Raw genomic sequence first — 15421 nt, 5'->3', positions numbered from 1 at the left:
CAAATCCCCACAGCCAGCGACTGCTTTAAAATGCAAAAGAATCCCCCAATGAGAATCCCAGCTGATGTGAGTAAATCCGGCTCCCTGTTCTCTGTTCCTGCAATTGGAGTTGGGAGCAATAAGCACAGTTTCCCAGCACTGAACAAGTCTGTCCCTTTATCCCCATGTCTGATTCCTGTGCCATATAATGACGGGAAAATGCCATCATTATCTCTATATGTAAGGTACCAGCAAGGGGCCTGACACAGGGAATCAGCATTCTCATTGGTCACTTCTCTTGCATCTATAATGAAGTTTTTCATAAGTAGAGCTCTCATTGGTGAATTTTTTGCATCTCTAATTATGTTTTTTGGCAATTTCTATGGCAAAACTAGCAGTGGGAAAGTGTATATATTGATCTACAACAGAATTGTACTTTGTACATCTTGTAAGTAAATGCCCCCTATTACGTGTAAGTGTGTCCCAGCGGTATCATGGCCCCCAGAATCCTGTAGGCTCCACACATTGGAGGAAGGTCCATCAGATCCATTCAGAAAGTGACAGACCCCCTGGTACATATTGTTTTATGTATTGGGCACTTATGTATTGGGCACTTGACAAACTGTAGCCTGCAGCATTGGGCAACCAAGTGGGCTGAGGAAAACTGGAGGGGGCAACTCCGAGATCACATGACTGTCTATGTATTTTCTTTCATCCATGCCACAATATACAGTATCTAGAAGAAAGGTCCAGTTGTTTTAGACTTAATTCTACTAGATATGTTAGTTCTCCATGAGGGATTGGGCCATATTAATTATTCACTCTGTTTTGTTGCTTTGGTTTATTCACCAAATGATTTTCACCTGGACAAACTGATGAGGAGGATTTCTAGATTCTTTTGGAATTCTATAATGGAAGAACTTAAAAGTGTCACTGTGTAAACATAAAACTAATGGTGGCAAAGGTCTTCCTGAACTCATGTTTCATTCCTTTGTATGCGTTTAAGAAGTTTTAATAAACAAACAGATTTCTGGGAACCAATCCCATTTACATGGGTTTACCCTATAGGCTAAAGCTCAGCCACTGGGTTTAAAGCAGAAGCCGGGATAATAGCTGATCAGATTCCCAACTACAGACTTGGGGCTCTTTGGGATTAGTTCCCAGAATTCCTTCTGTTTATCTGTATAAGGCAGTCTCCTCAACCCTTTGATTTGTTTGTGAATCCACACTCTTGTCTCAGCTAAACTGGTTAGAAATTTCTACACTATCTGGGTGAGCCCTGGGAAAGGTGAAACCGGTCTGTAGTTGGGAATCTGATCAGCTATTATCCCGGCTTCTGCTTTAAAGGGGAACTAAACCCAACCGTAAAGCTGCCCCACAGCGCCCCCTAGTTCTCTATAGAAGTTGATGAAAAACCTAATTACACATGGAAACCAATTCCCCAATGAGAATTCTACTGAGCCAAAACTTCATTATAGATGCAAGAGAAGTGACCAATGAGAATGCTGATTCCCTGTGTCAGGCCCCTTGCTGGTACCTTACATATAGAGATAATGATGGCATTTTCCCCTCATTATATGGCACAGGAATCAGACATGGGGATAAAGGGACAGACTTGTTCAGTGCTGGGAAACTGTGCTTAAAGGGCCAGTAACACAAATATTTTACATTAAACTCATGCCTTCAAAACATATTTATTAGAAAATTTATCGTACAGAAATAAAGTAGATTTTAAATAATAACCCTACAAAGGGTAGCAGCTCCTCTCTCCCAGTTCTGGGCTGCAGAGCCTGCAATCAGTACCACTGTACAAGTACTGAGAATGCTAAATCCATACTGAGTAAATATTAACAGTGTTATAAAAGAAACAAGTGTAACAGGTTGGACTGAAACTGACAAAGTGAAAGCTGGAAGTTCCCTAATGGAGAAGAGTTGGGGCAGATGGGTTTATACTGGATCTTATATGCTGAAATGATTACCCCTATCTGGGGCAGGTAAATTCCTATAAATCGGGAACCGACTACTGGACCCCCTAGGAAACTGCAGAGGAACCAACAGAACCTTGGGATAAAGACTGGAGGGAAGGGAGGCACCATGTTCCTTACCCACCGGTACCGGCTGATCCATCTGTTCCTTCTCCTCTGGCACCAAACAGGTGAGTGTTATAGTTCTGTGTATCGGGTTCATAATAGGAGCAGAAATTTCTTATCATCTTTCATTTGATGTTATTTTATTATCATTAATCTGCTGTCTTTCTAATGGGACTAATGACCCCCAGAACCTGATTATATTTAAACTTCCCTAGAATTTTGCCATTAGATCAGTCAGTTCTATCTATTGCCCCCGATACCCCAATGTCTCTCTAATTAGTAACGATGGAACGATCTAAATATCTACATGATTCTTAAAGTTCATTTCAAGGTGAATGTAATGAAGAATTGTATTATATGTGCTGAGCTGAGAGGAGTGGGAGTGGCTTCCCTGGCTCCGCCCAAAGGCACCCTTTCATTGCCTGACACTTACTGATAGTGTCTGTAACAGTTTGTTGGCTCCCAAGTCCCAGACACACAGCACAGAGTATATTTATGGGACAGACAGGGAAGGGGCCCCTCGTCCCTCTCGCTTTACCTTTCCTGAGCAGCAGCCGGTAGGTTATTTACCCCAAACACCCACTCATTTCATACATAACCCCCAGTTTAGCTGCCAGGGGGGCTGCAGTATAACGTGGCTTGAGTCTTATGAGTCAGAGTTGTGTTCCCGCCCAGCTGCTGGCCAAAGTCAGTGACTTGCACATGCTCAGATCAACTGGGAAACTGCTCTATTTAACATGCATATAGATCCTCCAATCAGGGTTCTGCTTGCCTTCACTTGCTCCAGAAGATGGACATATGTGAAGATATCTTTCATTTTCCCTAGAACCTTGGAACTGATTGTAAAATAACAATAATTAGTGTCACTGTTTGGGCAGCCGTGTCATAGATCCCATGAACTTATTCTATATTCATGATATGCATACACACTAACCAATAACAAGCCTGTGTATCTGTATCCCAAGGAACCCAATCCCTGCTCTTGTAACTTCCCCCATTGGCTGTTACCCCATTGCAGTCACATCATTGTATCACTGTGTGAGGTTCTATTTATCCTTTGTATGTGAATATCTCCCTGTAGGTGCAGTTCTGGGCATCTTTACTTCTTCCCAACGTGCCCTCGCTGGCTCTGATGTTCTTCTGCCCTGCAGCTTCCAAGTGGATAAACCCCCCCCAAACCCTGAACCCCCAACTGTAATCTGGTACTTTGAGCATCAGGAAATTGTAAGATCTGATAACAAAGGTTTGTCCCTCAGCCCCAGGGCTTCATTCAATGGACAGGCAGCAAATATGGGAGATGCCTCCTTGTCTCTGGCCAACGTGTCCATCTCGGATGAAGGGATCTACAGGTGTCACGTGATCTATCAGCAGCAACCCAGAGACACCCGGGTCATATTAGAGGTTCTTGGTAAGGTCTAAATCTGTCCCTGGGTACCCCTGGAACTGCAGCAGGGTGACTGTTACCCCAATGTTTCTATATATCTGTAACCTTGTTATGGGCTAAGGGGGCCCAGCCTGAAGGCCAGTTAGGGGGGGATTTGGGGTGAGTGCTTGTGCCCTGGGTACCCCTGGAACTATAGCAGGGTGACTGTTACCCCAATGTTTCTATATATCTGTAACCTTGTTATGGGCTAAGGGGGCCCAGCCTGAAGGCCAGTTAGGGGGGGATTTGGGGTGAGTGCTTATTTGTGCCCTGGGTACCCCTGGAACTATAGCAGGGTGACTGTTACCCCAATGTTTCTATATATCTGTAACCTTGTTATGGGCTAAGGGGGCCCAGCCTGAAGGCCAGTTAGGGGGGGATTTGGGGTGAGTGCTTATTTGTGCCCTGGGTACCCCTGGAACTATAGCAGGGTGACTGTTACCCCAATGTTTCTATATATCTGTAACCTTGTTATGGGCTAAGGGGGCCCAGCCTGAAGGCAAGTTAGGGGGGATTTGGGGTGAGTGCTTATTTGTGCCCTGGGTACCCCTGGAACTATAGCGGGGTGACTGTTACCCCAATGTTTCTATATATCTGTAACCTTGTTATGGGCTAAGGGGGCCCAGCCTGAAGGCCAGTTAGGGGGGGATTTGGGGTGAGTGCTTATTTGTGCCCTGGGTACCCCTGGAACTATAGCAGGGTGACTGTTACCCCAATGTTTCTATATATCTGTAACCTTGTTATGGGCTAAGGGGGCCCAGCCTGAAGGCAAGTTAGGGGGGATTTGGGGTGAGTGCTTATTTGTGCCCTGGGTACCCCTGGAACTATAGCGGGGTGACTGTTACCCCAATGTTTCTATATATCTGTAACCTTGTTATGGGCTAAGGGGGCCCAGCCTGAAGGCCAGTTAGGGGGGGATTTGGGGTGAGTGCTTATTTGTGCCCTGGGTACCCCTGGAACTATAGCGGGGTGACTGTTACCCCAATGTTTCTATATATCTGTAACCTTGGGGGCTAAGGGGGCCCAGCCTGAAGGCCAGTTAGGGGGGGACTTGTCTTCTTATATGAAAAAGATTTCTGTGCTTGTGTCCCCCAGTTCCCCCACAGATCCGTATCCCCAGTAAAGTTATCAGTAAGAATAAGGAGAACACTCTGATCTGCACGGCCAATGGTTTCTACCCAGTGGATATTGATGTGAGTTGGTATAAAGACAATAAGCACCTTACAGACTCCCAGTTGGACAAACCTGAGAGGAACCCAGACGGCACATACAGAGTGAGGGGCACCGTGACGTTACCCCCAATGGATGGGCAGTTGGACCATAACTTCTCCTGCAGAGTCCAACATCACTCTCTCCAGCAGCCTCTCCAGGAAGATGCCCAGTTGGAGTATGAAGGTACCAGTAACTGAATCATTTGCTCATTAGAACATTACTGTTACCCTGTTGCTAATTAATCATTCATATTTACTGCACTCAAACAGTAAGAGCAGTAATGTGTCCGATGTGAGAGGTTCATAGTTATTGTCTTGACTTAATGACTTACAGAATTTCTTTTCATTCGTTTAGATGAAAGAAACTCGGTCGTCATTCTGTCCTGTGTCCTCCCATTTGTTCTACTGGTCGGATTGGGAGTCGGCACTTTAATCTGGAAATACAGAAGGAAATGTTGGTGCTGGAATAAGGATAATGATATTGTTATAGGAAATGGTATGGTTCCTGAATCATATTGGGCTAATTATATGAATGCTGAATGTTAATATCATTATATTACAGTTTTAACTCTAAATTACAAATCTACTTTGGGGGCTTAATGTACTGACCCAAGATCTGTATCAGCTCCGTTACAGGGTTACTCGGTGAGTGAGATTAAAGGGCCAGAGAAGCTGTTGGATGGAGAAGAGGCCACTCTGTACTGTACGGCCACTAACTGCCCCCAGGGGGACCCACAGGTCACATGGAGTGAGGAGAGGGCAGGAAAGCAGCGGGACATACCCCAGTGCCACCCGGGGGACCCAGGGGAAGCAGAATGGCTGTTGGGGGGCTCCTACTTGATCATCTGTAGGAAAGAGGGGCTGCAAACCCACTGCTCCTCCCTGAGATTTGTACCCCGTGTGGGGCAACACAGAGATGTGACCCTGATCTGCAGGTTTGTCTGCACTGGGGCAACTACGGAGAGGAGATTCCCCTGTGCCACCATCTATGGTAAGTGCTGGGATTTTACTTAAAGCTTAACAGTTAAGTTTTAAGCAGATACATTTTTACTAGAGAATCCAAAACTAACTAGAAAGTCCCAACAGAATGGCACTAGGGAGATCAGAAGCCTCACGTGTCCCATCTCCTTCCTGAGCAGCAACATCAGAACACTTCCCTGTTTTCCTTCTGAAGATCTCTCTCTCTGACTGCACAGTTACAGGGACTGGCCAGCAGGTGGTGCTGTTGATACAAAATTAGTTACATTGGCAGATAACCTAAAACTTAATTAACTCTGAAAATGGGAAAAACTAAATAATTCATGGAAATTGCAAAAAGTGCTTATAAAAGTTCCATGAGCAATTTTACATTACACTTTTTATGGATTACTTATTCTTTAAAAACCCAGCATTGTCCCAATCCTTACTACTGACTCCAAAAGCAATTCAAATTAATTTTTAATTTTTCACTCATCAGTGATCAGTAGTGATGATAATGCTTTATTCATTAAATACTGAATTATGTGCTTCCCCATTGTTAGGAATTGGCACTATCACCTGTTTTACTTTGCAGCCAGACCAGCGCCGGTATCAGTGGTACCAACTCTGTGCGGCCCAGCGAAGGTTTCCTACTCCCTCACCCTGCGGGGATTCTACCCCAGAGACATCTCCATCACTTGGGTCTGTGGGCTGGGATTTTCCCATGGCAGAAAAATAGCCAACGAGCAATATACGGAGAACCCTGATCTGACGTTTAATGTGCGCAGTGAGGTCAGAATTCCTGGGGATCGATTTAAAGATCCGGAATTCCAAGTGGGTGTGACTTGGGAACACGAGTCGCTGGGGGCTCTGGGATACAGGGAGTTCTCTGCACAGGATCCAGGTGAGACGCCATGTCGGGGGCCCAGTGTCTTGCATAGGAATCTGCATTTATATATACGGATTTATATGGGTTTCGTGCGGTCGGTATATTTTCCTTGAAGTCCATGAAATTCAGTAAACAGGGCTGGTCCTGCAATGGGGCAAAAAGCCGCCTCTGGTAACTTTAAGAGAAGAAAACCAGGCTGTCTGGGTCAGGTAGACCCATGGTAGCAGCCTCACTGTTTCCAGTTTGCCCAATGCCGCCCCCCGCAGGCTGGAGGTGCCCTTTGCATGGACCTTCTGTGTCTATAACACTATATTTGAATAAGAAGGTCTCTCATTCTCGTTCCACCAAGTGCCATTTGGCATTCTGTATCAAGTACTTTGTATTCCCCATCTACTCCCAAGCCGTCTGTTTCCCATTCTTTTCTTCAGCTACAGACCCAACGTTTTCCTTTTCCTTTAACTTTGCTGATAGAATACAATTCATTGTTCCATCAATAATGGCAAGATGGATAGGCCCAAACTAGAACCCTCCCAGCACCATGTCCCACAGATACAGGGAGAAGGTTCTTATGCTGGAATGGAGTGTTTTTCTCTCTCCAAATGGGAATGCTCTTTTTGATCCAAAAAATTCCATTTTGGCTTCTTTATCCGTACACCCAACTGGATTCTCCCAGTCTCCTACTGGTTTGTCACATGATCTGTAGCCAACTGTAGGGGCTCAGCACTATTTTGGGGTTAGAGAGCAGTGGCTTTCTCCTTGCTCCCCTGCCATACCATGCCATTGCTGCTCAGGGTTCCCCTGATGGTGGGACTCATGAACATCAACATTGGCCAATGTGAGACCTTCAGTTGCTTAGAAGTTTCCCTGGGTTCCTGGGTGGAACCTCTCCGACTATTAGGCGCCACCTTGCAGTTGGACTTTGATGGGTGACCACTTATGGGCAGGGTAACAACAGGATTGAAGTGCCCCCATCTGTCTGACTGCTGATTGGTGGAGGCCAAACTCTTTATAGAGAGTCTGTAACCTTTCCCAGCTTTATGGGCACCAATAAGTCTTGTTTTCTGAGTCCCTCAGACCCCCCCCCCCCCCCCCATATGTGTTGGAGCCATGATATATATCCCCATATGTGCTGTATGGGTCTCACTCACACCTGACTGTCATCCCATTGGCTGAAACACCAGATTCTGATTTCACTTTCAGATTAAATGAGAAACCTAAGGATTCACTTACTTTTGCCCCGACTTTAGATAAGTACAACTCATTGGCACAATATTGTTTCTCACTCAATATGTCCCCTTTAATGCATCTCAGTGCATCAATATCACTACAGGGGAATCTGGGAGCAACACGTTGCATTATGCTTTGTGCACCACAAAAGTCTCCTCCATCTATATCAACCCCTGCCCAGTGTTCCTCCTACCCCGGCACCTCCATGTGGGGCAGAATCTATTCAGAGCTGCTATAATGTATGTGATACTGTACCGGGCAAGGGACACTGATGGGCATTTTTACAAGATTTTCTATTATTTTACAGAATTCCCATGGAAACCAGCAGTGGAGCCAATACAGAAGGCTCAGTTTCTCCATAACAGCCCCACCACCCTGCGGTGCAATATCTCGGGGTATTTCCCAGATGCCCTGACAGTGACGTGGCTGCGGAAAGGGGCACAAAGTGAGGAACTAACAGAAGTGCCCAATACTCACCCATATATACGGCCCCACAAACAGCCAGATAGCACCTACAGCTGCACCCCCAGTCTGATCATTTACCCCTCACGGAGAGACCAGGGGGCAGAATATATCTGCAGGGTGGCACATCCCAGTCTGGGGGAACCCATAGACACGAGCACTGGGAGGATCAAGGTTATGGGTGAGTCTATCCGCTGATTTTTCCCATTATTTTTCCCCCTCTCTCCCCAAGTCTCTCTATAATATCTGTGTATGGGCTGGTACCTGTAACAGAAAACTATACAAAACAGAAAATATTGTATAATATTCCCAAACACTTTGCCAGAATGTAACATTGGCTGTTGGGTTTGGATCCTGTGCAACATTCTTAACATCGAATAAATATTTCTTCTTTATCTATAGACATATATATATATATAAGAGAAGCCACCAATAGCAACAGATGTGTTTCAGGCACCTTTCATGTCCTTATTCCCAGTCACAGCTACTGACCCCCCAAACATTATATTCCCACCCACACAGCTAGTGTCTGTGATTGGCATAAATATCCACATCCACATACATGTATCTCTATTACTAATACACTCAGGTGGCTTTTAGGGTAACCAGGTGTGCCTTGTTGTATAGGAAACTATGCAATCAATTGCTCCAAATAAATATAATAGTAATCAGTTGTATAAATACATTTGTAACATGTGTATATTTATTTACCGTACCATAGCGCTACATGTTTCTGACCCCACAGGTCCTTCCTCAGGTATTTGTTACAGACAGACCCCATATACAGCAAACAGCCCCCCATGACCCCATGTGACTCAGCTCCATGTAGAGATCAGAGATAATAGTTTATAATCTCTCTCCCATTTACAAATAATGGGCAGGATTCAATACAGTGAGAAATGGTTTATCATGAGATGCAATTCAATTCAGAAAAATGTATCTCATTGTGTATTATTTAAAAACTCTATTAAAGTCTATGGGGAAAAAACTGAATTAGGAGAAAAGACTTGAATCATGTTCATATTTTTAGGTGAATTGAATCTGGCCCAGTATTGGAGAAAATCATCATCATAGTTACATAGTTACATAGGGTTGAAAAAAGATCCATCAAGTTCAACCCAGCAATCATCATTTATAGATTCATCGCCAGCAAGTTACTCAGCACTTTACATTCATTTATAACAAACAGGGGCCCATATAATAACAATGGTTACAATTGCACCGAATGTAAAGGTAAATAGTGTAACGGCACATACACAGGCCGGCAGCCCCCCGGTGCCCCTCAGCTCTGTATAATAATATTACTGGGGTGTTGATTCCGCCCCTGACTGTTAGATAGTAACATAGCAAGTTAGGTTGAAAAAAGTAGGGATGTACCAAACCCACCCTGATGGATTCTCCCGAATTAAACTAATAACTCTAATTAATTATTACTCTATCAGTGTCATTAACACATTATTATTCCCCCCCAGCTAAACCCGTGTGTCAGGATCCGGTACAAATGGATCTTCTCACTAACAGCAGAGTTCAGTTCTCCCTCACCCTACGGAGCTTCTACCCCCGAGATATTCACATCAACTGGAACCTTGGGGAGACACAATATACTCAGCCCCCCACAAACACAGTCACCCAATCAGATCCACTCACGTATGATATCACCAGTGTCTGTAACGTCCCTGGGCATCTGTTCTGTAATCACCAATATAAAGCCCATGTGACCTGGAACCATGTGACTATGGAAGCCCCTGAGTCCCGGGAACTGTGTGTAACAGGTGGGTAGGTAGCTGGGCCTGGGGTAGGGTTAATATAGGAACATAATGTAGGGGGGGTTATACACAGATCCCCAGTATAAAGCCCATGTGACCTGGAGCCATGTGACTATGGAAGCCCCTGAGTCCCGGGAACTGTGTGTAACAGGTGGGTAGGTAACTGGGCCTGGGGAAGGGTTAATATAGGAACATAATGTAGGGGGGGGGGTTATACACAGATCCCCAGTATAAAGCCCATGTGACCTGGAGCCATGTGACTATGGAACCCAGGGAACTGTGGGTAACAGGTGGGTAGGTAACTGGGCCTGGGGTAGGGTTAATATAGGAACATAATGTAGGGGGGGTTATACACAGATCCCCAGTATAAAGCCCATGTGACCTGGAGCCATGTGACTATGGAAGCCCCTGAGTCCCGGGAACTGTGTGTAACAGGTGGGTAGGTAACTGGGCCTGGGGAAGGGTTAATATAGGAACATAATGTAGGGGGGGGGGGTTATACACAGATCCCCAGTATAAAGCCCATGTGACCTGGAGCCATGTGACTATGGAACCCAGGGAACTGTGGGTAACAGGTGGGTAGGTAACTGGGCCTGGGGTAGGGTTAATATAGGAACATAATGTAGGGGGGGGGGGTTATACACAGATCCCCAGTATAAAGCCCATGTGACCTGGAGCCATGTGACTATGGAACCCAGGGAACTGTGGGTAACAGGTGGGTAGGTAACTGGGCCTGGGTAGGGTTAATATAGGAACATAATGTAGGGGGGGGGGGGTTATACACAGATCCCCAGTATAAAGCCCATGTGACCTGGAGCCATGTGACTATGGAACCCAGGGAACTGTGGGTAACAGGTGGGTAGGTAACTGGGCCTGGGGTAGGGTTAATATAGGAACATAATGTAGGGGGGGGGTTATACACAGATCCCCAGTATAAAGCCCATGTGACCTGGAGCCATGTGACTATGGAACCCAGGGAACTGTGGGTAACAGGTGGGTAGGTAACTGGGCCTGGGGTAGGGTTAATATAGGAACATAATGTAGGGGGGGGTTATACACAGATCCCCAGTATAAAGCCCATGTGACCTGGAGCCATGTGACTATGGAACCCAGGGAACTGTGGGTAACAGGTGGGTAGGTAACTGGGCCTGGGGTAGGGTTAATATAGGAACATAATGTAGGGGGGGGGGGGGTTATACACAGATCCCCAGTATAAAGCCCATGTGACCTGGAGCCATGTGACTATGGAACCCAGGGAACTGTGGGTAACAGGTGGGTAGGTAACTGGGCCTGGGGTAGGGTTAATATAGGAACATAATGTAGGGGGGGTTATACACAGATCCCCAGTATAAAGCCCATGTGACCTGGAGCCATGTGACTATGGAACCCAGGGAACTGTGGGTAACAGGTGGGTAGGTAACTGGGCCTGGGGTAGGGTTAATATAGGAACATAATGTAGGGGGGGGGGTTATACACAGATCCCCAGTATAAAGCCCATGTGACCTGGAGCCATGTGACTATGGAACCCAGGGAACTGTGGGTAACAGGTGGGTAGGTAACTGGGCCTGGGGTAGGGTTAATATAGGAACATAATGTAGGGGGGGTTATACACAGATCCCCAGTATAAAGCCCATGTGACCTGGAGCCATGTGACTATGGAACCCAGGGAACTGTGGGTAACAGGTGGGTAGGTAACTGGGCCTGGGGTAGGGTTAATATAGGAATATAATGTAGGGGGGGTTATACACAGATCCCCAGTATAAAGCCCATGTGACCTGGAGCCATGTGACTATGGAACCCAGGGAACTGTGGGTAACAGGTGGGTAGGTAACTGGGCCTGGGGTAGGGTTAATATAGGAACATAATGTAGGGGGGGGTTATACACAGATCCCCAGTATAAAGCCCATGTGACCTGGAGCCATGTGACTATGGAACCCAGGGAACTGTGGGTAACAGGTGGGTAGGTAACTGGGCCTGGGGTAGGGTTAATATAGGAATATAATGTAGGGGGGTTATACACAGATCCCCAGTATAAAGCCCATGTGACCTGGAGCCATGTGACTATGGAACCCAGGGAACTGTGGGTAACAGGTGGGTAGGTAACTGGGCCTGGGGTAGGGTTAATATAGGAATATAATGTAGGGGGGTTATACACAGATCCCCAGTATAAAGCCCATGTGACCTGGAGCCATGTGACTATGGAACCCAGGGAACTGTGGGTAACAGGTGGGTAGGTAACTGGGCCTGGGGTAGGGTTAATATAGGAACATAATGTAGGGGGGGGTTATACACAGATCCCCAGTATAAAGCCCATGTGACCTGGAGCCATGTGACTATGGAACCCAGGGAACTGTGGGTAACAGGTGGGTAGGTAACTGGGCCTGGGGTAGGGTTAATATAGGAACATAATATAGGGGGGGTTATACACAGATCCCCAGTATAAAGCCCATGTGACCTGGAGCCATGTGACTATGGAACCCAGGGAACTGTGGGTAACAGGTGGGTAGGTAACTGGGCCTGGGGTAGGGTTAATATAGGAACATAATGTAGGGGGGGTTATACACAGATCCTCAATATAAAGCCCATGTGACCTGGAACCATGTGACTATGGAACCCAGGGAACTGTGGGTAACAGGTGGGTAGGTAAGTGGGCCTGGGGTAGGGTTAATAAGATACTATTAAATGAATGTAATTGCTGTGACTTTATCCCTATTTATTGGCAGATTTCCCCTGGCGCCCAGAGGTAGGAGAGATCCGGGTTCCTACACTGGGGAAGGAGAAAGTGGCACTGAGCTGTAGGGTCTCTGGGTACTTCCCTGATGCACTGACTGTCAGCTGGTTCAGGAAGGGGAAAGGAGACCAATCAGAAGTCCCGCTCTCTGCCCAATGTGTTGACTCAGTAATCTCAGACTGGGTCAGGAGGACAATAGGAGACCAATCAGAGGTCCCACTACCTGCCCATTCCAGTGGCTTATGGTTCTCAGACTTGCTAAATATGGAGAAAGGAGGCCAATCAGACGTTGCACTGACTGCCCAGTGTGATGGATCAGGGATCCCAGTTGGATGTAACAAGGGGAAAAGAGACTGGGTAGAACTTGGCGTGCCTGCCCATTCTGATGGGTCACAGATCTCAGACACAAGTAAGAAGGAGGAGAAAGGAGACCAATCAGAGGCCTCAGTGAGCACCAAACGCTATAAAGTACCAGAACCCAAATCCCAGAGGCAGGAGAATCAGACATTTACATGTGAAACAGAATTATCCTTCTCCCCAGAGCAGAAGACTGACCAAGGGGCTGAATTCATCTGCAGAGTGGGGCACCCCAGCCTGGGGCAGTTAGTAGAGAGAAGGGTCGGCCCATTAGTGATCCCTGAATAATCCCCATTCCTGCCCCATAACTCCCCCAATGTATTTGTCATTGTTTTCATGTTACAAATATATATAAAGGCCACAGTAGTTCTTTTAATCATTCCAGGTTTTCCTACTATGCACCCACCCAGCTCATCCCTACCCCTGTACAGGAATAAAGGGGACTGTCAGTGCCAGGGAGGGCAACGAGCATTTTCTGATTCAAAGGCCTTTAAAGGGACACTAAGGCAATATTGTAAAGCCATAATTCCATAAGAGGTCGCTACTATGCTCTGCCGTTCCTTGCTGAAGACTTGAGTATTAGACTGCCTCTAACTACAGAGAGGAGAGCCCCAAACTCTGCTACCAGCAGGAGCTGCATCTCCCACCATGAGAGAAGTTCAGCAGCTGTGGGTTCTGGGTCTGTCGTGTCTCGATGATGGGAAATCCAAGCAGGCTGTCACCTAGCACAAGCAGTAGTAGCGTCTGTATCTATCAATCGACTGTGCAGTCACAAGAGAGAAGCTCCTTTCTCCCTCTGCTAAAATGACCTGTGCAGTACTAGGGCAAGGTCCTACCGCTGCTGCGACAAATAAAACTTAATAAATATTATCATATATCCACTGTTTTGATCCAGAGGAAGGCAAAAAACCCAACCTGAAGCCTGTGCCAATTATGCCTCAAGAGGGAAAAAATTCCTTCCTGACCCCCATGGCAATCGGAAACATTCCCTGGATCAAACAATCGTAGTTAACATGAATTAAACACAATGCTGAGTCTCGAGTTTATACCGTATAAAGATACAGAAAGCACAATATCACAATGCATTCACATCCACATTCAGTTATTAATTGATAATATGAAAACAAAAAGAAGAGAAACTCCTGACATCTTGCAAGATATGCAAAAAGGGGGAGGGTGGGATGTTTCTACCTGCTCAGAGGGTAAGGAAGTGAGCTGCTTCTTTTCCTGACATCACATCCCTCTCTTTCTCCGCCCCCAGGCCGGCTTCCTCCTGCCTTAACTCTTTCCTTCTCACCCAATCACAGTTGCACCTGGTTCTGCCAATCTCTAAACATAAACCAGTGTAATTTGGCTGCTGGTTATTCGGATCCCTTGTCCTGCAGCCCCTGCGCTTATATCTCCAGGCTTTCCTTTCTTGTCACATCCCTCACATTATTATGTTTGTCCCTTTCTGCCCATTGTTTCAGCTTTTTCTATTTACCCTTTAAAGTTATCTAAATACTTTGTACCCAGAATGCGACTCAGAGACTTGTGTTCCTTTTTGTGTTACTTCTTCATAGACTTTTTGTTTTTCCTCCACAATAATATTCCCGCCCCCCAGAGACATTCGGGTATCTCTGCCCCCCATTGTGCCGCCCACTCAGCTCCCCCAGTTATTGGGATCTTTCCCTACAGACCTCTGGGTATTGTCTCCAATGGGAAAGACTCCTCCCAACTGGCAATTTCCCATAATAACTGTACCCTCTTTTAGGGAGAGAGACCCCAATATGTTATTTCCCTGTGAAAAAATCTCCATTTTTATTTCTGATATATAGAGAGATTAGAGACAATAAGGAGGGTGGGTGTGTATCTCACTAGTAATAAAGGTTAATGCCAATAACAATCAATATGAACCAAACACTCAATTATTGCTGAGTTGTAACATCAGGAACAAAGACACTTTAAGAAGAATAAACTGTTTCTATATCAGCTTTTCCCTCCTTATTCTTTACCTTTGTTACAGCAGTTTTCCTAAAATCCCCATATTCCATTCACTTGTACAGGGCGGGGCCTGAGCTTGGGGTTAGCTGAATAAATACTATATTGACCTGACTTAATTCACATATATATATATATATATACACATGCATTTTGGTAGGAATAATATAAACGCGAACTATCTACTGAATGGTAGTGTGTTGGGGGTATCCTTAAAGGACAACTAAAGCCTAAAAAAGAGTATGGCTAGAAATGTTTATCTGTGTGTTTGAGCCCCTGTACCAGCCCAACATCCCCAAAGCTCTATAGAAATAAAGCCCCATGCCCCTGAAGATGCCCACAGTAGCTC

At 45.9% G+C, this 15421-nt stretch overlaps 1 protein-coding gene across 1 annotated transcript; it reads left to right on the top strand.

The window, feature by feature from the left end:
- The first annotated feature begins 1780 nt into the window (after positions 1–1780).
- LOC101734786 lies at positions 1781–13468 on the top strand. Its single transcript, XM_031892898.1, has 9 exons — positions 1781–2134; positions 3151–3477; positions 4588–4887; positions 5059–5199; positions 5329–5694; positions 6256–6564; positions 8084–8419; positions 9711–10010; positions 12728–13468. The coding sequence occupies exons 1-9, from the start codon at positions 2074–2076 to the stop codon at positions 13378–13380; spliced, it is 2793 nt and encodes a 930-aa protein (XP_031748758.1). The 5' UTR covers positions 1781–2073; the 3' UTR covers positions 13381–13468.
- Positions 13469–15421: the final 1953 nt, after the last annotated feature.

Source organism: Xenopus tropicalis, chromosome 9, assembly GCF_000004195.4.
Source record: "Xenopus tropicalis strain Nigerian chromosome 9, UCB_Xtro_10.0, whole genome shotgun sequence".
Classification (NCBI taxonomy): Eukaryota; Metazoa; Chordata; class Amphibia; order Anura; family Pipidae; genus Xenopus; species Xenopus tropicalis.
This window is presented reverse-complemented; position numbering and strand designations above follow the sequence as displayed.

What these genes read in the sequence shown, in the direction of transcription:
- LOC101734786 (XM_031892898.1), top strand. Translation starts at nt 2,074, where the DNA reads ATGTTCCTTACCCACCGGTACCGGCTGATCCATCTGTTCCTTCTCCTC. An exon ending in GTTCTCTGCACAGGATCCAG is followed by an intron (nt 6,565 to 8,083) that starts GTGAGACGCCAT and finishes ATTATTTTACAG; the next exon opens with AATTCCCATGGAAACCAGCA. An exon ending in CCGGGAACTGTGTGTAACAG is followed by an intron (nt 10,011 to 12,727) that starts GTGGGTAGGTAG and finishes ATTTATTGGCAG; the next exon opens with ATTTCCCCTGGCGCCCAGAG.